Here is a 22104-nt window from a genome sequence, read left to right as displayed (position 1 = left end):
GTTACCATAGAAACCAGCAGCCCCCACAAGAATCTCCACACAAAAAGGAGGCCCCTAAGATGATGGGGCCTTTCTGGGGAGGCTGTGGACCAGGACCAGGCTAGGCACCCCAGCCGCCCTGGGACCCCTACCTGGGGTGCGGCCTCCCCCACAGACCAGGGCCCCCCTGGCGTGGGTGGGAAAGGCCTCAAAAATAGGTGGTGGTTCTTCCCCACCTCCCAGGCAGGGCGGGAAGCTTCCACCGACCGAGGGGGCCAGAGCAGGGGAAGGGGTCTGGCAGGCCCAGCTCCGCCAGGCCCTGCCTTCCTGCCCAGCAGGCGGGTGCCCAGCCTGGCTGTTCCAAGGACTGGCTCCTCCAGGGTCCCGGGCCTCCAGGCAGAGTGGGGGACACTCACCCATCAGTCACTCCCGGGACCCAAGCCCTTCTCCGCCTGGCAGTCCCCAACTCCACACTGCCACCCACTCGGCTCCCACCCGCGCCCCCCCCCCCACAGAGGCCCGCGCCCTGCGGCCAGGCCGCGGGGGCTGCCGGGCACACCGACCCCTCCCGCCAGTCGCCAGCCCCGCCCTCCGCGCGCGCAGCCCGGCAGCGACGGTCCGGCCGGAAGCCCCCTCCGCGCCCCCGCCCGCCGCCCTCGCGTCCCGCCGGGGTCTCACCGCGTCGGCGCTGAGCTGGGCTAAGATGGCGAAGGTGGAGAGCCGGTCACAGAGGCAGCGCGTCCGGAGGGCGTCGAGGGGCACCGTGCGGCAGCCGCGCCACGACCAGGGCCCGAGCTGCGGGGGGGCGGGGGAGGCGGGTCTGGGGGAGACAGGGCAGCGTGAGCGGCGGCCCCCGCCCGCCCGCCCCGCCCCGGGCCCCGGCCCCAGGCCCCGGCCCCAGCGCGCACCGGCACCTGCGCCCGCGGCCGCGCGCCCGCCCCGCCGCCGGCCCCCGGAGCCCCGCGCCCCATGGCCGCCGCCGCGGAGCCACGGGAGAGCGACTCGCGGGAGCGCGGGCCGAGCCGGGGAGCGCCCCGCCCGCCGCACCGCCCCAGCGCCGCCCGGAGCCAGAGCCGAGGGGGAGGCCAGCCAGGCGGCGGGGGCGGCGTGGGGCGCACGTGGGCGGGGTGGGCGGCCCCACCGCCCCTACCGCCCCAGACGGGCGCTTTGGTGACCTTGGGACCGCCCCATCCCCCACACCCACCTCCCCCAGGCCCTGGCGCCCCCGGTGCCTGAAGCTCCTCTTCCAGGACTGGCACAGCCTTCCCTTCCCAGAGCGGAAGCAAAGCCCCCCTCGGGTCTGACCCGGGCCGCCTGCTGTCTGCAGGCCGGGACAGCTCCTTCTCCACTGAAACACGCAGGCCCCGGGGGCCTCAGTGCACCTGCCTGAGCCACTGCAAACCCGCCCCTAGCGATCCAGGGCCCCCCCGCGTTCTAGGCCGGTGCACACACCCAGGAACTTGGGAGTGTCCAGCCTGGACCGAGCCCGCAGGGGCCCACCCCAGGGCTCCGGGCCTGCGGGCGGTGGGGGGCTCCAGGCTGCCGGGAGAGACAAGGCTGAAACTGGCATCCAGGACCCACGGCAGGGCGGGGGCAGGGGCTCACTGCTGCTGCCCAGGGCCTGACCCCGGAGCCCTGGCCAACGGCGCGCAAGCACAGTGACACAGTGACGCCTCTGCTCATCACCTGGGTCTGCAAGCAGCCAGACTCGGCTACCCCCCCGCCCCACGTCTGAGCCTCGCTGGGAAGTTCTCTTAAGGTGGCGGGGGGACAGGCCCCGGGCAGCTCTCTGCACAGCTCCTGCGTGTGTGCGGTGGCACCTCTGAGGAGGTGGGCGCTCGCTGCCGAGAGCCCGGCGCGGGCTCTGTTCAGTCTGAGCTGTTACACAACCCTGGCTCCTCCTGGGCCCCGGGGGAGGAGGCACACGCCGGGCTGAGCCAGGCACCCTCGCCTCTGCCGCTCTCTCTTGATTCTCCCCCCACGGGAGGGGACCTGTCCCCCACCCCTGCGTTTCACAGCAGGAAAACCAAGGCCCGAGGGGGACAAGATCGGCCCAAGGGAGCAGCTGGGCAGAGCTGCTTCAAGGCCCAGGACTCGGCCAGGGCTCTGCGCCTCGAAGTCCCCGTCCATCCCCCAGCCTGTTTGCTCCTCTCTGAAGTGCAATGAGGGGAGGGGATGTCCCCCTCAGGAGCACTGTCCCTTGAGTCTGTGGTGGCCAGGGTTCAGGGAGCTCGGAGCTCCTTCGTTTCAGGGGCTTCCGTAAGCAGGGAGGCAGAGGTAGGTACTGGCCACAGAGGGGGCCCTGGAGCGTCCGCTTCAGGCTCCCAGGGACGCGTCTGTCTGAGCCTCCCAGCCTCGGCCCACCGGCCCGTCTGCTGGCCCAGGAGGAGCCAAGGCGTGTGGGCCCCACAGCTGAGCAGAGCCCAGCCGGGCCCCCGGGTTGGCTCGGCTGCCTGTGCGGGCCCAGCTCCGCCCCACCACCCTGCCGGCAGCACGCACCCAGCACGCAACAGAGCCACGGTCGGAGCCTATTGAGGGCCCAGCGGGGGCCCCTCCGCCCCTTCCTTCCCCCTTCTTTCCTTTCTTCCCTTCCTTTCCCAAGAGAAGGGAAAACGCCACTGACCACAGAACCAGACACAAGACCTGGGCGCCAGAAAGAACGGGAAAGGAGGGGCCTGGGGAGCCTGGGCCCACCCTCGCCGCGACCCCGCAGGTCCAGCCTGGTCCCCTGACACCGGCCTCTGTCGCCACCCCCAGCACCACACCAGGCACAACGCGCTGAGCCCTGGCTGACCCGGCCCGCGTGCCGTCTCTGCCTCCCTCTGGGAGTGCCCTGTCCTCGGCCCCGTGCGCACCACCTGCGGCCCTGCAGGTGCGAGCCACTGACCAGACACCAGGGCGGCCAGGAGACGGCCAAACACAGCGCGCGCCAAGGAGGAGTCCTGCCGGCCATTCCGTCTGGCGACCGGCCCCTCCTCTCTCAGGCTGCCCAGCCTGCGGGTGGCACTGGCCACGTGGCCAGCCAGTCCTGGGTTCGAATCCCAGCTCGGCTCACGCCTGGTCCAGATGCTGAGCCGGGGAGGAGCCCCGCCCTGGCCCCTTGCCTGCCTTAGGGCTGCGGGGGGCACGGGGAGGGGACAGCAGCACCCTGAGGCCTGGAGTGAGGGGAGCGGGCTGGCTGGGACCAACAGCCTGGCAGGTTCCCAGCCGGCGTTGGCGGGTCTGCAGGGCGCCAGGCAGACAGCTGCCGGCCATCCTGGGCCCATGCCAGCCCAGGCCGAGGCCGCGCCTGCAGGGCTCCTGCTGTGGGCGCTAATTAGCTTATCAGCTGCCCAGAGGAGGGGAGCGAGCGGCGGCTGCCCACCCAGCTGAGAGGTCGGGCCAGGGCAGCCTCCGGCCGTGGGGAGCAGGAGAACATGCCGCCCCCGGTCCTTAGAACAAGCGGGTCGGGCTGGCCGCCCAGGACGGGGGCAGCTGCTGACCACTCTGGAAGCTGCCCGGATGGGGGGCCTGCAGGACTGACCACAATTCTTCCTGTTGCGGGGCCTCCTGTTCCCACCTCTCGCCCACAGCGGCCGCGCCGCACGCGGGAGGCCGTTTGCCACCTCCCGCCTGAGCTTCACAGGCCTGGACTATCTGGGTCACAGATCCAGCCCCCTGTCCCCCGCCCCCAGGCCCCGGCCGGAGAAATCTGGGTCAGTGACACCCGCCTCTCCCTGACTGGGGCCGGGGTGGGGGGGAGAGGGAGCGGGGGCCGCGGCTCCTTCCAGGAGCAGAAGGCGGAGGCCCAGGGGTCAGAGCGGGGGCCACTCCCTGTGCTTGGGGGAGGCTGAGGGGTGCCTGGGTCCCTCAGACCAGGGCTCTGAGAGCAGAGCCGTGCCACCCCCATCAGACAGGCCGAACTGCTGGCCCGGCCCGGCTGGCTCCATGTCGGCCTGCGGCCAGGGCTGTTGCCGGGCTGCTGCAGCAAGGCCTGCGCTGACCCACAGCCTCTGCCCTCCCCACCCCCCGCCCCAGTCCCCCTGCCTGGTGCTCCCCGCGAGGCTACGCACTGCTCAGGGTCTCCAGGTCCTACTCCGCGCCCCCTGCCCCCGGGGGTGGGGCAGGACTGGGTCGGCCGCTCCCCCTGCTGCTGGCACCGCACGGAGGCGGGGGGGCCGGGCAGCAGCCCCTCTGTACATCAGCACCCCCTGCCTCCTCCGCCCGCCTCTCGTGCCTACGGCTGGCCCAGCAGCCAATCCGACTGGCCTTCCTTTCAAAATGCACCGCGTCCCAGTGCTGTTCACCCCTCCGGGGCCACCACGCTGGCAGGTCCCCCTCCGGTGTCCCCCGGCCACTGCGGCCACTGCCCTGAGAGCCTCCGTGCATCCTCCACACAGCGCCAGGCTGTCTGCTCAAAACCCTGCGCAGCTGCCGCCTCACCCAGAACAAAGGCCATGCTGCCCGCAGGGGCCCCCGGGGGACCGGCCGGCCCCTACTCGCCCCCTAGGCTGTCACCCAGCTCCCCGCAGCCCCCGGCGCGCTCTCAGTAACTCCCACAGAGCCAGGGCCTTCGCCAGCCCCCAGGCAGGTGCTATAAAGGGACTGTGCCCGCCAAGGCCCCCAGTCCCTGCTCGGTGGGTTAATTCGCACTGGGGTGTGAGTGACTCACAGGAGCCTCCCACACAGCAGAAAGGAGCGGCGGGGGCCCACCCGCCCAGCAGGGGAGCAGGGAGGGGGCGGCAAGTCTGCAGGCAGGGGCTGCTGGGAGCCTCCTGAAACGTCGCCGCTTGGCCTTCACGATCCTCAGTCTTCGGGGCTCAGCCTCCTCTTGGGCTCCCGAAAACAGCCAACCCAAGTCCACGCCTGCTAAATCATGCGGCACACATCGGAGGAGGCCTCCTCCCACCTCTGCCTGCTGCTTTCTGAGCTACCGGTCAAGGCGTGCGCTGCGTCTCCGCCTCCAGGGAGCCCGCCCGGGCGACCTGTGGAGCCCCGGCTCCTCTGGCACGTCCCAGGCTGCTGCTGCGCCGGGCGCCCACCCTGGCCCCTACCTCACCCAGCCGCCGGAGTGTGTCGCAATTCCCAGCCCCCTTGGTCCCGGTGGCCCTGCCTGTGCAGGCACGCCCAGACCGGACCTCAAGGGACCCAGAACGCAGGTGCTCCTCCTGCCGCCGGCCTTGGTCTCCGCTGGTCCCTCCGACCCTGTGCCCTCCGGCGCACTGGCAGACTCAGCCCCATCCTCAGGGCTCCGCGGTCGTTGCCCCCTCCCCCGCCCGGGAGCCTCCCGGCCGCCCTCCCTGCCCAGCCCCATCTGGCCGCCAGCCTGGAGAAGCCCAGCGCAGGCCATGTCTGCTTCCCCAGGACCTGGCCAGGGTGGTGGCCTGTCCTCGTGGTTCCGGGCCTGGGAGCAATGCCTGTGACCGGGGACCCCACAGGACGGACACCTGCCTGGCCGGGGCCTTGCTGAGTGAGCTATCACGTGAGGCCCCTGTCCCCTCAGGTCGGTGTCCCTCCTGGAGGTGACGGCGTCAGAGTCTCAGCATCCCTGGGTCTGTGACCAGGACCCCCAGGGCTTCTCAGGTCCCTCCAACCCAAGATGCCAATCTCCTGGCTCCCTGTGCCCGGCGCCGCCGCCTCCTGAGTCAGGGCTTCCCGCCGCGGGCCCGCCCGGCTGGAACCCAGGCCCTCCCCAGGGCCCCGCTCCTCTCCTGCCTCGGCCCACGTGGCCGGGCAGGCCGGGGCCGCCGGGGTGGGGACCGGGCTCCCCAGCCCCGCAAGGAAGGGACGAACCGGGGAGGCTGGGGTCCGGCTCCCGGCTCAGAGGCCCAGGAACCCTACCTGCACCCTTCGTCCTCGCTCCCTCTGGCCGGCGGCTGGTCACGTCTGCTGTGGGCTGGCTCAGGGACAGGGCCGCGGTGCGTCCCGGCTCCCACGGGGGACGCGGAATTCCCCTGAGAGCGGAGCCCCCACCCCACCCCTCACGTGTCACCCCCAGCTCCCCTCATCGCTGTCACTGAAGCCACCAGCCACATCCACACAGCACCGCCATCGACACCAACAACGCGGTCGTGACCGTCACCACGCCCACCACCCCCACCGCCCCTGCAAACGTCACGGTCACGCCGCCGTCACCGTCCGCATCGGCATCGCCACCGTCCGCGCCGCCGCCGCCCCCACGGTCCGCGGTAGCGGCGCCATCGCACTAACCGCCCCCCCTTCGACAGCGGGGCCGCCGCTGCCCCGGTCACCGCCACGGCCCCGGTCACCACCACGGCTGGGTCTTCGTGGTCCCCTGGATCGTCCCCACTGTCACCACGTCGCCACGACTGCCGTCGCCTCCTTGGAACCAGGCCTGCGACGGTCACTGGCTGGTAACCGCTGTCGCCGGCACCCGACAAGCGCGTCCAGGATGCCGTGCAGGCCGAGCCCGCCTGGCGGTCTCACCGCCACCCCTGCCCCCCAGGATGGCCGGGACTCAGCCTTGTCCCTCGCACCCCGGACCACCGGCCCGCCCTCCAGGCATTTCCCAGGCCACCTGACCCCTCAAGGCCCAGTCGCCCCGGGTGACCTCAAGGCCCCTCCGCCAGCCCCCCACTTCTGGTGCCTCCGCGCCACGGCCGAGAAAGGACAGGGGACACCACGATCACGCTGTCCTCGCCGCCCACCCGGACGTCCTTCCCGCGCCTGCCCCACGGCCGGCCCTCCTGCTTCCCCCGTCGGCTCCCTGCGGGGCTGAGGACAGCCGCTTACGGTCCCTGCAGCACCACGCACGAGGGCACACGCCACGGAGACGCCAGGGTCTCGAAGGCTCTCCCACCAGGCCAAACGAGGGACCGCACACCCCGCAGAGGGAGGCGCGTGTTCAGAGTGAGGAGGGCCACCGCGTGCCCTGTGGGCGCCGACATGGTCACGGGGCGTCGATGGGAGAGAGCCCGGGGGCACCGCAGGACCAGACCTGCGGGGACAGGCGCGTCTGGGCGGGAGGCAGCCCCCACTGCGGACCCGCCTCCTGGAGGACGGCCGATCGGGCCACAGCACCGGGCGCAGCCGAGGGCTCAACCAGGCGGAGCTTTGCTGCGGACGCACAGAACTTGGGCACCTGGCGAATGGGCGGACAGACGGACAGACGGACAAAAGCCCTGCCGGCAGCGCACTGGGGCGTCTCTGGGGACCGCCGGGGCTCAGGCCCTCCTCAAGTGTCCCCCGCTCTGTCCCCCCATCCACTCCTTCCTGCTCCAAGGTGGCACGGCTGAGTCCTTCGGCCCCTGGGCACAGACCCGCTCGCCCACCGGAGCACCCAGACATGGGTGGGGGGCGCAGGCACGGGGGGGCCAAAGGCAGCTGGGAGCAGCCCAGCGGGGGCTCAGGTAGCCCCCCCACACCGATACGCCCCACGCACACATCTGTGACACCCCCACTGTGTCCCTGGCCCAGGACCCCACATCTCTGCTGCCGCCGAAGCCCCCTCTGCAGGCACACTGCCCCAGGCCGCGTGGCCCCGTCCTCCGCAGGGCCTGGGAGGGGCTGGGCGGGGGTGGGGGCCGGGCGGGCACTGTCCTGCCCTGGGAGGCGGTGGGCACTCGTCTCGCCCTGTCGCAGCTGAGGAAACTGAGGGCCAGGGCTTCCACAGCCAGCGTGGGCAGAGCGGGGACCCGCTTAGACAGGGCACTTTCCGGGGCATGAGACCCAGGCCTGGCCCTGGCGGGGGCGGGGGACTCCATCCTGCCGGGGGGAGGGGAGACAGGACGCAGCACACACCCAGACCTTGGGGTCCGGGCTGAGACGTGAACGGGGTGGGGACACCGGGAAACGGGCCGGCAGGCCTCCCGCGCAGGTGGCGAGTGGGGCGAGAGGGGAGGCCCAGGACAAGCAGGGCTGGAGGTCCCGTCGGCGTGGCGGGGGGAGCAGCGAGGGGCCCTGGTGCGGAGGGCGGTGCAGGTGCCTTGTGTCATGACCTGCCTGTCCCCTCCTGCTCCCGCACCCCACAGGGAGAGAGGCTGGCCTGGCCAGAAGGCCCTGCAGGAGTCGGGGCTCCCAGCGGGCCCGTGCCAGGCCCCAAGGACAGAGCAGGGGCAGTAAGAGAAGGGCAGCGGCTGGGGGCGCGAACCTGCCGCAAGCAGAGCCCACTGCGGCCCCCACCTGGCCCCCCACCCAGGTAGCCAGGGCGGGGGAGCGGAGCCCAGCCCACCGCCAAGCGCCCGGCGTTGGCCGCCCCCTCCCGGTCCCTGGCTCCGTCAGCAACCAGCTGGCATGGGAGAGACCGGGCTGGGAACCGGCCGCTGACAGTGACTTGGGGGCCTTGCCAAGTCTCCCTTCCGCTCCCCGGCTTGGCCGGCCCCCTCGCTGCCCTCTCCAAGGAAACCAAAGGTGGGGGGCCAGGCTCTTAAAGGGGCCGGGACGGGCACTTGGACAGGGGCCCCAGGGAGGGGACGGGGCCCGGGGCCAGGGTGCCCCCCAGGCACAGCTGCACGTGGCCCGGCATGCGTGGCGCCTCGTGGGGCCCCATGGCTGGGAGAGCACAGACTGAAATGGCCCGCGGGCGACCGTGGGCTTGCGGCAGGGCGCTGGGCCTCAGTCGCCCCAGCCAGGCCGAGCAGGCTCGTGTGAGCAAAGCAGGCAGGGCCCAAGGTGCCCAGCGGGGGTCAGGCCTCTGGAAAGGGGTCCACAGAGTACGCGGACACGGCCCCCTCCCCACACCACACCCCCTGCCACCTTGTCCCAGCGTCAGCGTGTGAGGGTGCTGGGAGCCCCTCTGTCAGGGAGCCCCCCACCCGGCAGAGCGGGGCTGCTGGACGTCTCAGAGCCTTTGAGGCCGAGGTGCGTGTGGACCCGGAGCAACGGCGTGGTGGGTGTGGAGCCCCGCGCCTCCCAGAGCCGTGGGGGCGCGGCCGCTGGCAGGACACCCCGCCCCACCTCCGCCCTGAAACGCTGGCACGGCAGGAGCACCGTGGGGGCGGGGGGCTGGCCTCCACGGACGTCCCCACCCTGGGCCCCAGGGCCGCCACTTCCCAGTGAGGCGGCGCAGACGGCCTCTGAAGGTCCCGCCAGCTCTGACTTGCAGCCCCGGGTTATGCCTTGTTTAAGGGGAGCCGGTTGACAACTTCCCATCACTGCGTGGCCCCAGGAGCTCCTCTCAGGACCAGCGAGCTCAGCGCCTGGCCCCTCCGCGCTCCCTCCCCGCCCACCAGTCCCTCCTTTCACCTCCCCCCGACCCGTTCTGCTCCGGACCCTCCCTGCCAGTGGCCGTGCGTGCGGGTGTGGGGGTGGGCGTTGGGCAGAGACCCTGAGCCGGGCAGTCAGCTCGGGAAGGAGGGGGTGGCTCGTGTCCCAGGGCCGAGAGGGTGGGATCTGATTACGGGGCAGGGGGTCTCCAGGGGGCTGCCAGGCCCCGTGCTCACGAAACGTGAGCTGCCGCCTCCGTGTGGACGTTGAGCCCGGGTGTGCGTGTAACTGGGGGGCGGCGGGCGGGGGGCCCGCACTGGGCGCGGAATCCTTTGACCCATCTTTTCCAAGATGAGCGTGCTGCATGCTGGACTCGTGTGCGGCTGCGAGGAGCTGGCCCTGCACACTTACGACACATGTGTGATTACATGGGAACGAGCACACGCCGTTCCGGGGGGGCGCAGGGCCGGGGCTCAGAGCGTGACTGGGGTCGGGTCAGTGAGACTGAGGTCGAGGCTCCCTCTGGGCCCCGGGCTCAGTCACGGGTCACAAGGTCCCTGTTTCACCTGTTGGTCACGGGGGGCTCTCTCCCACCCCCACATGATGCTGCAGACACGTGAGACCCTTTCTCCTCCGAGCACACACGAGCACGGGTCCACTCCAGCACAGACGTGACTCCTGGGCACCCTGGAGGGAGCAGGCCAGGGGCTCTGCCCTGGGTCCCATCAAGTCTCCCAGGAAGCCCTTGGCTCCTCCGAGGCGTGTCCCGGGGGAGGAGCAGCCCAGCCCAGCCACGGAAGGAGGACCCGTGAGCATGGAGCAGGGGCGCGGGCTGGGCGCCCTCCCTGTGCCCCTGCCCAGCAGCCTCCGCCCCCGCGGACCCCGGGCTGCCGGGCCCTGGGTCAGACGCCTCGGCCCCGACTCCCGAGCCTCCAGCGGGACCGCAGGCCTCTGAGAGCCGCCCAGTGCGGGACCCGGCGGGCCTGCCTCAAACACGGCCCAGCTGTTGGCTCCCTCCTGCTGTCCTTGGGACCCTGGGCCCAGGCACGAGGACCTGAACTGGCCTGCCCAGCCAGAGGTGAGCAGCGGAGAGCCACCGCCCGCTCCTCCTCCCCACTCAGCGAGGGCTCCAACCACCAGCAGGCAGAGCCCCCGCAGGGCCAGGCAGCTGAGGCCCCGAGGGCGGCTCGGCTCCAGGCCCCCCGTCCCAGCCCGGGCCCCAGAAGTGCCGTCCTGGACCCAGGCTGCGCGGGCCGGGCCCTGCCTGCCTGCTGCGCTGGAGGGCACAGGGGAAGGGCCCCCCCCGCCCCCCCGGAAAGCACTTCACTACCAAGAGCTTCAGACTGTCTGGGGACCGGATGCCAAGGGAACAAGAGGACGTGTGGCAGTGTCCGTGTGAGGGTGCTGACGACGCAGGGGGTGGGGGGGACAAGGAGGGAGGCTCCTTGGGTCGGGGGAGTAGGGCCAGCTGGGCGGACCAGCTGCCCGGGTAGCTGTGAGCAGCCTGTGAACAGCCCCCAGGGAGGGGCCGGCGCCAGACAGGACGCGCCTGCACCCCCCGAAAAGACACGACTCTGGGAAGCCCCCGAGATGCGGCAGCTGGCCTGCTCTCTCTCCTGCTTTTGCGCCTCTCATGCTTTTACTGCACCGTTGGTACAAAGAGCTTGTGCCGATGGCAAAACCCAGAGGAGAGCAGCCGACGGCAACCGAGCCGGAGTGCCGCTACCCGCCGTGGGCTCGGCCTCAGCCCAGCCGGCCTAGGCCCAGGGCAGGAGAGGCCGCTGTGGGGGGCCACGCTCATGCCCGGCATGGGGTCTTCATGCTGCCTGTTCCTTCTGCCGAAATGCTCGTCCCCAGAGACCTGCGTGCACGGCACCGAGCAACCTCGGCTCGGACCCAAGGCTTCCGTGGGCCCGCTCTACACGGCCCTCCCGCCCCCAGGCCTGGCTCCACCCGTGGCGTGGGGCACAACCTGACCTTCCACACGGACCTATCTCTACGCTCCTGCGGGATGACCCTCGACACTGGGGGCAAACGGGGCTGGGGGCCAGGCCTCCCGGGGGAAGGTGATGACCCGTGACAACCTGCAGAACTCCCGACTCAGTCCCCACAGAGCCCACGCCCCTCGCAGCCTCCCCTGCGCCCACCCTGCCTGCTCTCCCGCTTTGTGCAGGCCCTGCCCGAACCCCCTCATCCCTTCTGTGCCAGGCAGGCCCGGCCTCCTCGGCGCCAGCAGCTGCGGAGCCTTCCCAGGCCGCGCGGAGGGACTCGCCACACGAAGCCCAGGCCCGGGACCCAGCGGAGCCTGCTCACCCTCCCGGGCGGCCTGGGGGCTGGGGCTGGGCCAGGGCCGTGCGGTTGGCGGTGACAGTGACACCCGGCCTCCCGCTGACACACCAGCGTGCACCCCAAAGCTCGCCAGACCCCTTGGGAGACGGCTCAGGGTCCCCAGGTCCACCGGGCCCATCAGGATACACAGCCACCAAGCTCTCTCCTGTCCTGTCTCCCAAATTCCGGCCCTCTCCCCTCTGGACGCCACTTCTGCTTCGGGGCCTTTGCACAAACCCTCCCCTGTGGCTACAGGAGGGTCCCACCTCCCCGTTTGCCCCGCCATGTCTTGGGGGACGCCCTGCTCCGGGGTGCCCACCCAGGGCCCTGCGGTCGCACAGCACAGCCCGGCGGCTCCAGCCCCACCCCGGCAGGGCGTGGACGGCACTGGCAGGTGCTGGACGAGGACCCGGGGCCGCGGAGCCCGCACGGCTGCCACCCACCCCGTGCCCGGGTCTCCCACCCCACCGGCTGCGCTGGGGTCGGCCTGCTGCGGGAGGGTGGGCAGGCCTGTCGCCTGGCCCCGGGGCGGGGGGGCGGGCTGGGCGGGCGCCACGCTGTCCCGGAGCTGGGCCTGGGCGGGGAGGGGCCCCGGCAGAACAAGAAACTCCTCCCCCGCTGGGCCCGCTCCCCCGAAAGCCCCCACCCAGGGGAGGCCCGAGGCCACAAGCCCAGGGGACTCACCCGTCGGTCTCGTCCCACAGGATGCAGGTCTGGTTGGTGGTGCCCTGGACAGAGTGGGGAGGAGTCAGGGCCACCAGCCTGCACCCCCCAGCCCCGCTCAAGGGTCCCCCCCTGAGCTGCCCCCAGGAGGGCCAGGTGCTCTGCCCACGCTGTCCCTCCGAGCGACGGGGTCTGAGGGGGAAGAAGCTGAGACCCGGGGCAGGGGAGAGACTGGCGCTGACCCCCACCCCCACCCCCATGTGCCCTTGGGCAGCTCCTGTCCCCTCCCCGAGCAGGTGTGGGCAGCAGTGGCCAAAGCTCATCTCTGGATGCCCAGATGGCCGTTCAGCTTAACGCCCAATGGGGTCCCAGGGGGACCCCTCCTAGGGAGCCCTGCGGGGCAAGCGAGCGGGGGTCGGGCAGGCACAGGGACCCCTTGGGGGCACCCCGTCCTGCGGGTCACTGCGCACCCGCCCTGCGGTGCTGGGAGCAGTACAGGTGAGGGGTGCCCAGTGTTCCCAGGGGGCCGCCTCCCTCAACACTGGTGGGAGTTCCTTGTCCTCACCCAGCCCAGCAGTTCACGCTTGGCCAGGGAGGGAGCCACGGCACAGAGAGGTTGAGCGACTCGCCCACGGCCGCAGCACGGGAGGGAGCAGGGCCGGCTCTGCCCAGCCCTGGCCTGGGGCTCGAGCCTGGCACTGCCCTGTCCTGGCTGGGCAACCCTAGGGCTCCCGGCCCGGCCCGACAGGCGACCCCAGGGAACAGGGCAAGGAGGGGCCTGCAGTGGGGCGGACAGGTTTCTCAGACGGACGGCCCTGTCCCCCAGGGGAGCTTCTAGGCCGGCGGGCCCGAGGCCGCAGTGGCTACGGCTGAGGCAGCGGTGGCAGAGGTGGGCTAGATTTTGCTCCCTCACGCCCCTGTCGTGTGGCCCTGAGCGAGTCACAGCAACTCTCCGAGCCTCAGTCTCCCCTCCAGCCCCCTGCACGGTCGCTCGGGCTGCAGGCGGCACCTCTCTGAGATGGCTGCAGCGTGACCCCCACCCGGGGTCAGACAAGAGTGGTGCACACGCGGGCGCGCGCTCACGGAGGGCACTCACGTTGTACACGTGAGCGAACTCGATCTCCAAGGGCGTGAGCAGGGAGCGGGGCGGTGGCTTCACCGTCACGGAGATGACCTTGGAGTTGAGCACGGTCGTGTTCCTAGGGGGAGGCCGCCGCCGCGTCAGGGTGCCGGGGCCCCTCTGCGAGGCCGCGCCTGCCGCCAGGCCTCTCCCGGCCACTGCGACACCCGCCCCCGGCTCCCCCGAGGGCCACCCCCGCCCCCGCCCCCCCGGGGCCCCCGCGCCCACCTCTGCAGGGCCAGGAAGCTGCCCAGGTTCCGGTAGAGCACGGTGCCCACCACAAACACAGAGGAGTCGTCAGCCTCTGGAAGACAGCGTGCCAGTCACCCTCCCCCGCCCGCCCCCCGCCCAGGCCCTGCTCCGTATGTGCGTCCCCTAAGCACCGCGGCCGAAGCGCAGGGGTGACTGCTTGGGGCCCCTCAGTGACCCCGAGAGCTGGGGACAGGCCGGGCGTATTGTCTCGGATGCCTGCTCTGTGACCTCAGGTGACATGCTGACCCCGCCTGGGACGCAGAGGCCCCTCTGTCCGTCCCACAAAGACTGCGGGCAGCTGCCGAACACAGGAGGGCAGGGAGGGCATCCTGGGGGAAGGGGGCCTGGGGACCTTGAGGAGAGCCGTGGATGCCACCGCGGACCTGGAGGCGGCGGGTCAGACTGCAGGGGCCTTGCCAGGGCTGCCCCGCGGGCCCTGGGGCCCTCACCTGCCAGCCCCGTGGAGAAGACGCTCTTAGACACAGTGACCCTGTCCTCCGGCACCTTGGCCCAGTCGCCTGTGGCCCGCCAGCCCTTCATGGGAAAGCTGATGTCGGTGGCTCCGCTGGCCGGAAGCTTGTGGATGCTGAGGACTGCGGGGGGGAGGGACAGAGGTGACAGGGACGGACAGAGATGGGGGGACAGAGAGCGCCGCTCTGTGACAGGGAGCCTTGGCCGTGGCAGCCGGGCCGCGGGCCTGGGGCCAGGACCACCACCGCCCCGGGCGCTCACGGCCCGGGGGCGGGGGGTGCGGCCGCCACCTGGGTTCCTGCCTGGCGCCCTCTGCGGGGCCCCGGGCGCCTTCCTGGCCTCTCAGCAAGGCCCCGGCCCCAAGCCACGCGGTCCCACGTGCACTGTCCCTACGCAGGCTCCCTGGGTTGGCCGTCTCCCGAAGGCCAGTGGGGTCCACTCTGGTGCCCCCAATGCTGGAGCCCGGCTCCCCTCCACTGCAGCTCTGAAAAAGGGACAGCGGCAGAGCCCGCCTCCCAAGGGCAGCTGAGGAGACAGCAGAGGGGCTGGGGGAGGGGTGACGAGAGAGGAAGGTGCGGGTGGGGGCGGCGTCCCCCCGTCCGGGTGAAGGGGTGACGGAGCCGCGGTGGCTTGGGGGAAGTGGCAGCGGCAGGGGCCTGGCCTTGAGCCTGGCCGGCCTCGAGAGCCCTCGGCCCCGCCCCACCGGGGCCAGGCCAAGCTCACGCCCGAAGGCCCCGGTCCCGCCAGGCTCTGGCCTCCTGATCCAGGCGCCCCAGGCGCAGGTCACGGGGGACAGGGCTCGAGGTCCCTGCTTTCCCGGCCCCCCGCCTGGGCAGACGGGATGTTCCCATCCCGCAGTCCCCCTGGGGTCTGCCCCCGGCCTTCGCCCTCCTCTGGGACCCCTCCCCCAGTGAAGCCACCGCACGGCCCAGGCCGCCGCCACGCCTTTGCTCACGCAGTGCCTCAGCCCCCCGCCGGGCCCTCCCTGGGCCTGGGGTCCGCTCCCGGACCACTGCGTCTTCCCTACGAGAGACCCTGGGGACGGGACAGGGCGGGCCCTGCCCCTGAGGGGCAGCCCTGTGTGCTGTGTGCTCCACCAGAGAGGGCGACACGCTGCCACTCTTCTCCAGGGACACGGAGCGCCCACTGTACGCCGGGCGCCCTCACGCCGAGGGAGCGGCAGGGGCCAAGGAAACCCTCCCGACCTCGACAGTCGGTGGGGAGACGGGGTGACAGTCGCGGGGTGGTGGCGCGGGCCACTGGGGGGGCTGCGCTCCCCCACAGGGTGGTCCGGAGTCCTCCCCCGGAGGTGACTTTGGATGAAGACGCGAGGGAGGCCGCGCTGCTTGGACTCCCGGGTCGGTGTCCAGGGGCAGGTGTGGCTGCGGGGAGCGTGGGGCGCGGGGGGAGGCGCCCCGAGTGGGGAGGGCTTCACAAACGGGGCCTGCGGCGCTGCCGCAGGGCGCCCGGGAGCGCAGTCATCGTGGGCAGGGGCCTGCCTCTGCTGCCCCGTCCGGGTCCCGGAGTCGGTGGATGCCAGGGAGCGGCGGGCACCCTGGGGCGGAGGCCAGAGCCGGGGGTGGCCGCGCAGCGGGCCCTCCATCCCGAGGCCATGCCAGCACAGAGAGGGCGCTAGGGCGGCCCCTCCGCGAGGCCCGGCCCCGAGCGGGGGAGCCGTGGGCGAGTTCCTCGCGGCCCAGGATCCGAGGCCTCCGGGGCCTCGCCGGGGGCCGAGACGCCCCGCGTGGCCCCCCCACAGGGACGCGCGGGCCTGCACACCTGACGCCCAGGGCCGACCCCGGGCCCCAGCCCGGGCTGCAGAGCCGGCCGTGGGGGCGGGGGGCTTACCCAGGTTGTCTGTCACCTGGTACGCGTCCCGCAAGTCCTTCATGCGGAAGCCAATGACGCCCACGAAGTCCTCCACCAGCCGGAACAGCTCTTTGGCGTTGGGGCCCATCTGGGGGAGGGGTCAGGCCGCTTCAGCGACGGCGGCCAGCAGCCCGGCCGCGCACGCCGACCCCCGGGGGCTGACGGAAGGTGGCGTCGGACGCCCGCGCGCCCAGCCGGGGACACACCTGCCTGTCCCTCCGCCTCCTCCCACCTCCTGTCATCCGCCTGCTTCCGGTCCCGTCGGTCACTCCCTAGCACCGCAGGCTCGGGCCTGCCTTGGGAAGCAGGGTCAGGACCTTCGAGGAGCCGTCGCCCTTTGCAGAGGGGACCACGGAGCCCAGAGGGGCTGCTGTGCCCTGGCCCCGAGGCCGGGGGTCCAGGCTGGGGTCGACGGCGGGGTCAGCCGGGCACTGCCCTGGGGACAGGTGTGTGGGAGGACGGGAGGCGGACCACTCTTTCCAGGTGAAAAAGAGCCACCATGTCCGGGTCACTCCGCTGAGCACCACGCAGCCAGCACATCCCTGCCCCCACGCTGAGCCCCACGGGGCCAGCGGCTGACCTCCGCCACGGGGAAACCGAGGCTCAGAGGGTCGGGCGACCTCCTCCAGGCCACACGGCCGGCAGAGGCCGAGCCGGGACTTGAACCCGGGGTCCCCCGCCGGGCTGCCGGGGACTCAGGCACCGGCCCCTCTGGGGCTCTGAGCCGGGTCCTCACCAGCTGGGCCTCCTCCCACTTGTCCCGGTTGTCCTCCGCCAGCAGGTTGCTGATGATCTGGACGAAGTTCTGGAAGGAAGAGGAAGAGAGACCAGTGAGCAGACAGGAGGCCCAGAATCCGGGCTGGGCCTGTGACCAGGGCCAGGGCTCAGGGTGTGACCGGGGTGAGGCTCACTCTGAGGTCGCAGCCGGGCCCAGCCTGCGGCCGGGTTGGGGCCCGGTGTGCGGCCGGGGTCCAGGACCGCTCCCCTTTTCCTGGCGCCCCCCCCACCGTGGCCCCCCATTCCGGGAGCTCACCTGCACGTCCCCAGGGGTGGGGCTATAGTACGCCCGCCGGAAGATCTCGGTCATGTTCCTCAGGACGTCGATGGTGGAGAGCAGGTCTCCGCTGTAGCTGGTCCCGTCCTGGGAGACCTCCACCAGCGTCTGGATGACCTCAGACACCCCCTCCCCGGGCAGCCCCCGCTGAGCCTTCGCCAGGTGCTCCCGGGTCTGGACAGGGGGAGAGGGTTGGGCACCGTGATTCTGCGGGGCGTGGCGGGGCCGGCCCACGGACCTCCCGTGCCGCGAGGACCCTCCACAGCCCCCGCCACGGCCACCGCTGGCTTGTGTCCAGCGGGTGTGCCACGGAACACAGGGCAGAGGAGCGCGTGGGCTGGCGGGCAGGGCGGGAGGCCGGGCTGGCTCTCACCATCATCTGGATGTTCCGGTAGTCGATGGAGACACAGCGGATGTAGGTGGGCGGCTCCCAGTAGGCGATGCCTTCCTCGTCCAGCTCGCAGCGTCGCAGGATGAGGCCTGGCGGGCGCGGCGGGTCAGCTGGGCCTCGCCCTTCTCCGCTGCATGCCTGCCGCGGGCCTCCCACCCGCCGCTCCCTGGCCCAAGCCCCTCTAGCCGGGACCCTCGGCCCCAGAGGCAGAGACTGTCCGAGAGCAGAGCCAGCACAGGGGCCAGGCCATCGCGCGTTTCCTCATTTCCAGTGTTTCTGAGTGGCTGCCGCAGGGCCAGCAGGAGCCCCAGCTTCAGGGACCCCACCTGCGTGAGGCAGAGCCCTCAGCCAAGTCGGGAGCTTCAAGTTCCTCCCGATCCAGAGCCCAGGGAGGGCCCGCAGCCCGGCCCACCGCCCAGCTCCTCTCATGGGGAGGACACAGTGGGTGCCTGGGGTCAGGGAGTGGCAGCCTGGAACACCAGCACACCTGCATGCGCCCCATCACCAGGAGACGGTCAGGGAGCCAGGCACAGCTGCCTGCAGTGACGAGGACCCCAGGGAACTGCCACAACCCTGTCCCCAACGGGAGCCACGGGGAGGAAAGGGGCAGACATGCTGCCCTGCTGGCGCCTCAGCCGGGCCCATCGGCCCAGCTTGGCACCTCGCCCCGGCTCCGTGAGGACGGGATGGGAGCCCCTCGCAGCCGCCTGCCGGCCCTCACCTGTGGCGTTTCGGGGACACCGAACTGCGGCCACCTCTCCAGCCGGAGTCTCCTTCCAGATCACAGCGCCAAAGCTGTCCTCGTCACAGATCTCATGGGGCTCTGCCAAGGGGCCAGGGACGGTGAGTGGGCACAGGGGACAGGAAGGGGTGCTGAGCGCTGGCAGCAGGGTCAGAGGGCCAGACCCTGCCAGGACGCCGCCCGCCACCAGTGGGAGCCGTTCTCTGGCCAGCTCAGCCCCCAGCCGCGCGGTCGGGTCGTTCAGGGCGCCCTCCCGGAGCCCGGCCGTGGGAGTGGCCAGGGGACACTCACCGGGACACCGCTGGGCACTGCATTGCCGGTGCTCCTCCTGTGAGCCCTGGCAGGCTGCTCCCCCAAAGAAGGGCCCCGAGCAGACACGCTCCCGGCGCTGCGTGCCGCCCCCGCACGTGACGCTGCAGCCGCCCCACGGTGCCCAGGCCTGCCACTTCCCATCCACTGCGGGGCACGCCAGGTACGGAGGCGCAGGCCCGCGGGCGAGGCGGGCGCAGGTCCGGCGTCGCCACGGCCGGAGACGCAGGGCCACGGGGAAGGCAGGCAACACGGGAGGGGACGCGGGGAGGCCCGGATGCGCAGAGCCGTGGAGACCCGGAGGCGGAGCCGGAAGCCACAGGGAGAAAAGACATTGAGACCAGGGCAGGAGAAACCAGGGCTCCACCCGAGACAGAAAGAAGCAAGCGTCCCACGCGCACCATCCCCCTGGCCCCCCGCTCCCGTTGCCCCGCCCCCCGCCCCCGCCGCGGGCCGGCGGCCTGACCTGGGCACTGCTGCAGGAAGCAGTCTCTGGCCTCCACCCAGTGGCCTTGGCACTCGGCGCCCCCGTACGAGGGCCCGTTGCACTCCCGCGTGCGCTGCTGCCGGCCCTGGGAGCAGCTGGCCGAGCACGAGCTCCAGCTCGACCACTCGTTCCAGTTTCCGTCCACTGCCCGGCCCGGGGGAGGAAAGAGGGGAGCCGCGTGAACACCCGGGGCCCTACGCCCTGCCCCCCAACACCGAGCCTGGGTCCCACGGGTCGACACCTCAGGGCCCAAGCTCCAACCCCCCGCAGCTGGGACCTGGGCGTCAACCCCCGGCACCAGGGGTACAGGGACGAGGACGCCCCGTCCTGGCCGGAGGGTCCAGCCTCCCAGCAGGTGGGTCTGGGCTCCCGCGGCTGGCCTGTGACCCCCTGGGCCCGTCCCCTTCCCAGGTCCCCCCACCCAGCGCCCTCCCTCTCACCTACCAGGGCACAGGGCGATGTTGCAAAACTTGGTTTGCTTCTCGGGACCCTCACAGGGGTTGCCTCCGAACTGGGGAGGCCTGCAGGTGCGTGTGCGGTCCCGGAAGCCGCGGCCGCAGGTGCTGGAGCACAGGCTCCACGGGGACCACTCGTCCCAGGCGCCGTGCACTGCACAGGGGCCGGAGGGCGCCGCTGAGCTGTGCGAGCGCGGGTCACTGCGGCCCTTACCCGCCCCGGCCTCGCCCGGGCCACCAACTCCTGGACCCCGACGCCCCGCCCCCCGCCCTCGGATGCCCCGCCCCCGCCCGCGCCCCGCCCACCTGGACACACGGCCGAGTTGTTGCACAGCCGCTGCTCGCGCAGGGGCCCGCTGCACTGCGTGCTGTAGGAGGAGGACACGCAGAAGCGTGTCCGGGTCTGCCAGCCCTCGCCGCACGTGCTGGAGCACACGCTCCACGGCGACCACTCCTCGGCCGCGGGGTCACCTGCGGGCCAGACCCACGCATCACAGGCCCGCGCTGCCCCTGCGCCCGGCCTGCGGCCAGACCCCTGGAGGAAGGCTTTTAGCTCGAGGGGGTCTCGGCGGGCTGATCGCGGGACCTGCCGCCGCCGCCGAGTCCGTGGGCTGGGCGCGCGCGCGGTCCCCGCGCCCCCCGGGGTCTGGCCCCCACAGGCTCCCCCCCCGCACTGCACTAGCGCCCTGAAGCCGGCCCGGAGGGGCAGCCTGGCGCCTAAGAGGAGTCTAATTGCGGGGAGTAATTAAAGTTACTTCTCACAAGGAGCAGCCAGTTAATAACTGGAAACATTTGCACAAAGACCGAGTCCCGGGAAACCAGCCTCCCCAGCTCACAGCGCTGCCGCTCGCGCGCCGCGCGCCGCTCACCTGCGTGTGCCGAGGGGAACCCGAACCGCTGCAGCTCCTCCCCCAGCTCGTCGCGCCGCCGGGCGTCCGTGGACCGCAGCGACTGGCTCCGCGAGCTGGCGCGCACGGCGGCTGCAGGGCGGGCCCAGGTCAGCGCCCGGGCCCAGGCGCTCAGGAGCGCGCTCTGCACCCCGGCCCCGCGGTGCCCGGCCAGAGCTGGGCCCGGCTCGGCCGCCCCGGGCTGCTTGGCCCCCCGGGCAGCTGGGAAACCTGGGACCAGGGCACCTTCGCCTGGTGCCAACCCCTGTCTGGGCCGTTCCTGTGGGTCCCATGCCCCCGGCCCTGTGCCGCTCCCTCTTCCTCCAGGGCCATCAGGAGTCACCTGCAGGCCAGCACTTTGAGTGGCTGTTGCCCACCGCCTGCTCCGCATCTCACCAGCACCCTTTCCCCCGGGGTCTGGCCCCCCACACGCCCCAGGCCCTCCCCAGGCTTCTTGGGGAAGCTCCTCTTCCCAGGAAAGTGCACCAAGGAAAACCAGCCCGAAGAACGGCAGTCTCCTTATAACCTGATTTAACGTCGTGGAAGCAGCTAAAGTCTGCATGAGGTCAACCAGAGAGTCTTACTACGGACATATTTTTGGGGGTTGGGATGGGGCGGGGGCAGGTGGGTCTAGCCAGGGCTGGGGGAGGGGGCTGCAGAGATAGGAAGCACCCCCAAATTCTCAATCCGCAGGTGAGAAGCCCCACCCAGTCCCATCTACTTCCCACTCCACCTGAGCCCGTAGCTCTAATGGTGCCCCACCCACGGCCCCGCCCCCACATCAGGCCCCGCCCACCAGAGACAGGCCCCGCCCCTTCCCTGCCTCGCCTCCTCCCCGCTCCCCCTTCCTCATCGGACTCTGCCAGTCCGGGATTCCTGCCTGCGTCCAGCCCAGCCCCGGGCAGCCGCCCCGCGCCCCACTCCACCCGCGTGCCTGTCTCGCCTGGCCGGGCCCCACCCCAAGCCTCCGTCCCCCGCCGCCCAGCGCCGGCACTCACGGCCGCAGGCTTTGCGGTTGCACAGGCGGCCTTCTTCCAGCACCCCCTCGCAGCCGCCGCCCTCGACGCCGGGCGAAGGCAGGCAGGTGCGCGTCCGCGTCTGCAGGCCTCCGCCGCAGTCCCGCGTGCACTCGCCCCACAGGGACCAGAGCTTCCAGCCGCCTGGTGGGAACCGGAGGGCGGGGGTCATGTCTCTCAGAGAGCGACTTCTGGGGGTCTCCCTGGCAGGGATGGGGGCACAGCCGCTGGCCCTGAGAGAGCCACCCGTGCGCAAGGCTCCAGGGTGGGGGCCAGCAGCGCAGTACGTGGAGGGTCAGTACTTCGGAGCGGGGAGGCAGTGCGGGCCTGGAGGCTAAGTCGCCGCCGTGTGAGGGGCAGAGCTGTCTGGGGAGCGTGAGCCCAGGAAGGGCCCTGGGGACAGGGTGCATGCGCCACCTCCCGGCTGGGGTCACAGGGCTCTCGGCTCTGTGTGCAGGCGCCCACGCCAGGGTCTCTCCTGGCTCGGAACCTGTCCCCAGTGTGGGGGCTGGACAAGGCTGGGGCCACAGAGAGGCCTGAGAATGAGTGACACCCCAGCCCACCCCCGCGGCTGCATTCTAAGGTCCTGGAGGTGGGGTGAGGGCAGGGGGCCTCACTCCTGCGCACAGACCCCCCACGCTGGGGGACGCCCTCCCGTGGCCCCCGGTCCAGGTTCTCCTGAGCCTCAGTTTCCTCATTATCCCCCTCACAGCCGTGACCTGTGTGCTCCCCTCCCCCCACACAGAACACCGGAGGTGACCAAGGCCCACACCTGGTGGCCCGGCGGGCGCTCAGCCTGGCTCTCCCTGGGTGTCCCTGGGAGGGGGGGGGGCGGGATAGCCAGGCTGAGCCTCCCAGCAGACATGGCAGAACTGGCCACCTGCTGCCGAGGGACCCCAGGGACCAAGACCTCGGCATGGGCCTCTAGCCACGCCCG

At 71.9% G+C, this 22104-nt stretch overlaps 1 protein-coding gene across 1 annotated transcript in view; it reads right to left on the bottom strand.

The window, feature by feature from the left end:
- The window catches only part of ADGRB1 (adhesion G protein-coupled receptor B1), a 53669-nt gene that overhangs the window by 22804 nt on the left and 8761 nt on the right, over positions 1-22104 (bottom strand). Inside the window, exons 2-17 of the mRNA XM_054590110.1 lie at positions 21150-21311; positions 20134-20244; positions 19571-19735; positions 19259-19418; positions 18789-18967; positions 18305-18469; positions 17993-18094; positions 17254-17360; positions 16860-17054; positions 16563-16631; positions 15806-15914; positions 13936-14079; positions 13463-13538; positions 13211-13313; positions 12136-12179; positions 658-799 (exon numbers count right to left, since the gene is read on the bottom strand). Coding sequence (XP_054446085.1) covers positions 658-799; positions 12136-12179; positions 13211-13313; positions 13463-13538; positions 13936-14079; positions 15806-15914; positions 16563-16631; positions 16860-17054; positions 17254-17360; positions 17993-18094; positions 18305-18469; positions 18789-18967; positions 19259-19418; positions 19571-19735; positions 20134-20244; positions 21150-21311 — 2033 coding nt within the window. The remainder of the gene's footprint in view (positions 1-657; positions 800-12135; positions 12180-13210; positions 13314-13462; positions 13539-13935; positions 14080-15805; positions 15915-16562; positions 16632-16859; positions 17055-17253; positions 17361-17992; positions 18095-18304; positions 18470-18788; positions 18968-19258; positions 19419-19570; positions 19736-20133; positions 20245-21149; positions 21312-22104) is intronic.

Source organism: Pteronotus mesoamericanus, unplaced genomic scaffold (assembly GCF_021234165.1).
Source record: "Pteronotus mesoamericanus isolate MK-2021 breed Mesoamerican mustached bat unplaced genomic scaffold, CSHL_Meso_final scaffold_174, whole genome shotgun sequence".
Lineage (NCBI taxonomy): Eukaryota > Metazoa > Chordata > Mammalia > Chiroptera > Mormoopidae > Pteronotus > Pteronotus mesoamericanus.
Note: the sequence above shows the minus strand (reverse complement) of the source record. Positions and strands in the feature narration are given on the sequence as shown.